This window comes from Antrostomus carolinensis, unplaced genomic scaffold (genome assembly GCF_000700745.2).
Source record: "Antrostomus carolinensis isolate BGI_N321 unplaced genomic scaffold, ASM70074v2 scaffold22584, whole genome shotgun sequence".
In the NCBI taxonomy this organism is placed as follows: Eukaryota; Metazoa; Chordata; class Aves; order Caprimulgiformes; family Caprimulgidae; genus Antrostomus; species Antrostomus carolinensis.
In genome coordinates this window covers 66,075-69,086 of record NW_010310394.1, presented here as the reverse complement: position 1 = coordinate 69,086, position 3,012 = coordinate 66,075, and the positions used below count along the sequence as shown (strand labels likewise).

The 3,012-nt window shown below is 50.3% G+C and overlaps 1 protein-coding gene across 1 annotated transcript; it reads left to right on the top strand.

Moving 5' to 3' along the window:
* Window positions 1–173: 173 nt before the first annotated feature.
* Window positions 174–3,012, top strand: SLC66A1 (solute carrier family 66 member 1; the record flags this gene model as incomplete). The annotated part of the gene is made up of 5 exons (XM_010166421.1): window positions 174–261; window positions 1,413–1,567; window positions 1,810–1,821; window positions 2,408–2,593; window positions 2,914–3,012. Coding segments are annotated over 5 exons (540 nt in total), but the record flags the coding sequence as incomplete, so codon positions are not given.

The following is a 3,012-nucleotide window of genomic DNA, read 5'->3' as shown; positions in this document are numbered from 1 at the left end:
TGGGACGGGTGCTGCTTAATCCAGCACTGGGAACCAGAACCACCCAACCATCCCTGGGATGCTCCCTTCTCCCCAGGGGATACAATCCCACACCCCGGGATGCTGGCTCATCCCAGATATCCAGCTAGAAGCCTTTCTACAGGTAGAACCAACCCATCCTTCTCCCCCCGTAGGTTTACACAGCTGTTTACTACGTGCTCGCAGACCTGGTGATGCTGTCTCTCTACTGCTACTACAAAGTGAAGAACCGAGGTGGAGGATGTGAGTTGGGTACCGAGGGCGGCGGGGCCGTGTGCTCCCCTTGGCACATCTTTCAGGCTGGGTTGTACTCGGCTGTGGAGCCAGGAGGGAAGCAATCCCTGGGGGAGATGCACTGGGGCAGAGAGGCTTTGCAGATGCATTAATGCAGCTCTTAGTTGCCTCTTAGTGCTTGCTGGGGTTTTTTTATCCTTCGATAACCCAAGCACTTCTGAAAGCAAAAACTAGCAAATAGCTACCAGCCGTGCCTGGGGCTTCTGCAAACCACCATGTGCAGTGTCTGGGTTGAAAATAAACCCCTTGTGAGTTGCATTAAGTATAGAAAGAAATGACTTACCTGCAGTTACACAGTGACTCCATCTTGGAGCTGCACACCACAGCCAGATCTCTTGACTCTCAGGCCAGCGCTTTAGGGGAAGAGGTGGAGTCTTCTGACAGTTTTGGGACCAGTACTCCTTTTGCTATTAAAGAGCCTTGACATGATGGAGAAGTTCCTCCCTGTTCAAATGGAGTAAAAAAAGGAAGCTGAATAGTTCTTGCAAGGCTTAAACAGCAAGAGAAAATCCACTTTTTATCAAGAGAAAATCCACTTTTAGCATTGCAGCTTTCTGTAAATTACAAACATTCATCCCTTGGGATCCTAAAAACTATTTAACTTCTTAAAGCTATTTGAATTTATTAAACCAATTGATGGAACTAGTGATCTTTAAGGTCCTTTCCAACCCAAGCCATTCTATGATTCTATATTTGGCCAATCAACTATATCATTTTGGTGATACTGGAGAGCTTGGTTAAGTCTTGCTGCCAAAGCCAGGCTTGATCTGGCAGGGATTTGAACATGCACTCTTGTGAGTGAAGATGGTGAAAAGCTTCTAGACAAGGGCAATTATTTTTAAGAGAGTGCTCTTGGTTTGCCGAGATAGAAGCAGTTTCCTCCCTGATAACTTACCAATTGCTCGTATCGTTGCGAGATAAAACGCCCGCAGCAGCTATCGCCCGCGTTACGTGGTGCTGGCTGTGTCACTGCAGAGATAAGGGAGAGCTTGAAGGTCTCTGTACCCAGAGAGGGTCCTGACACCCACCAAAGGTGCTGGGCTGCACTGGGGGCTGATGGAGGAGCCTTCCCTAACCAGCCTCTGCTTGATTTTCCCCAGTCGCTGCTCCGATCAACGCAGCCTTCGTCTTTATTGCTCTGGGGATGGTGTCGACTGTCTCCTTCCTGGGCAGAGGCGCTGCTGTGGTGCAGGACCCGCTGACGTTTAAAGGGAGGTCTCTGCTCTCTGCTCACATGGATGAGCTGGGGTCAAAGGTAAGACAGTTCCTAAATCTGGGTGATGGAGGAAGAGATAAGAGATAAACTATCCGGTGGGATGGGCATGTCCTGCTGGAGCAGTGCGATCCTGCTTAGTGCTCAGTGGAGCGAGGGATGGATGGGGAAATGAAAGGCTGAGGTTTGGTCCCGCTGCCACCTCGCACAGAGCTGTGGTGTGGGTGTTAAGTGCCTCTCTGAAAACATGGGGGCTGCTCGTGGCCCCCCCCTTGCCCCCCCAGATCTACACTAACGTAAGTGTGCGGGTGGAGGAGGACAGCAGCCCAGTCCTGGGGATCCCCAGGGTCCTGAGATTTCAAACTGAAGAAGGGCAGTGGGATCATCTTTCTCCTCTGTACTTAGAAGTCCCAGGTCCCCATCTCTGGTTATTTCATAAGGGACTATTTTCTGCTCCGAAGCCTGATTAATTTTTCTCCTCTCCCTTTACACTAACGTAAGTGTGCGGGTGGAGGAGGACAGCAGCCCAGTCCTGGGGATCCCCAGGGTCCTGAGATTTCAAACTGAAGAAGGGCAGTGGGATCATCTTTCTCCTCTGTACTTAGAAGTCCCAGGTCCCCATCTCTGGTTATTTCATAAGGGACTATTTTCTGCTCCGAAGCCTGATTAATTTTTCTCCTCTCCCTTTAACATACCAATGTTTTGAGGGTGGGGCTTTCATTTTGCCTTTATTTACAAGCAAAAGGGGAATTAAAAGACTCTTGGCATTGAGTCACCACCTTTTTTTCTTCTCTTTTTGGTGGGAGGGTGATTAATACTACTTTCTAGTGAGGTTTTGGAAAACTGCACTCAAGCTCCTCTCGCTGACCCTTCTTCTTCCAGTACAAGAGGAAATCCACCATCGGGGTCTCCTACTCCCTCTTTGCCCTGGTGATGTTGGGGAACTCACTCTACGGCCTCAGCGTCCTCCTGAAGAACCCTGAGCCAGGGCAAGGCGAAGGTGACTACGTCCTGCACCACCTCCCCTGGCTGGTGGGCAGCCTGGGTGTCCTCTCCCTTGATGTGGTTGTATCCTTTCCTCACCATCCCAGATTCCCTCTGGGATCGCATTCCGCCGGCAAGGCTTTGCAGGGAGTGATCCAGTCTGAGGGCAGGCAGGGTTAGGCAGGAGCAGGTGAGTTGATGTTACTCAGCAGTTGCTTTTTGAGCTGTGCCAGTGAGTAATTTATGGTGTTGCAACAGCTGGATGCTTCAGACCCTTGTTTGTATTAAGCTCATTGTCCAGTTTCCACCTCTCTTGGCACAAACAGCCTGGTTTTGGGTGGTGAGATCCAACGTGTCACTTAGATCCACCCTTGCTTGCTTGAAGAACCTTAACTTCTTCTCAGATCTCCTTCCAGTTCCTCGCTTATCGGAGAGGAAGACCTGGTGCCCACGAAGAGAGGGATGCTCTTCTCGGTGAGCAGGGTGACAACCTGGAGAGCTGA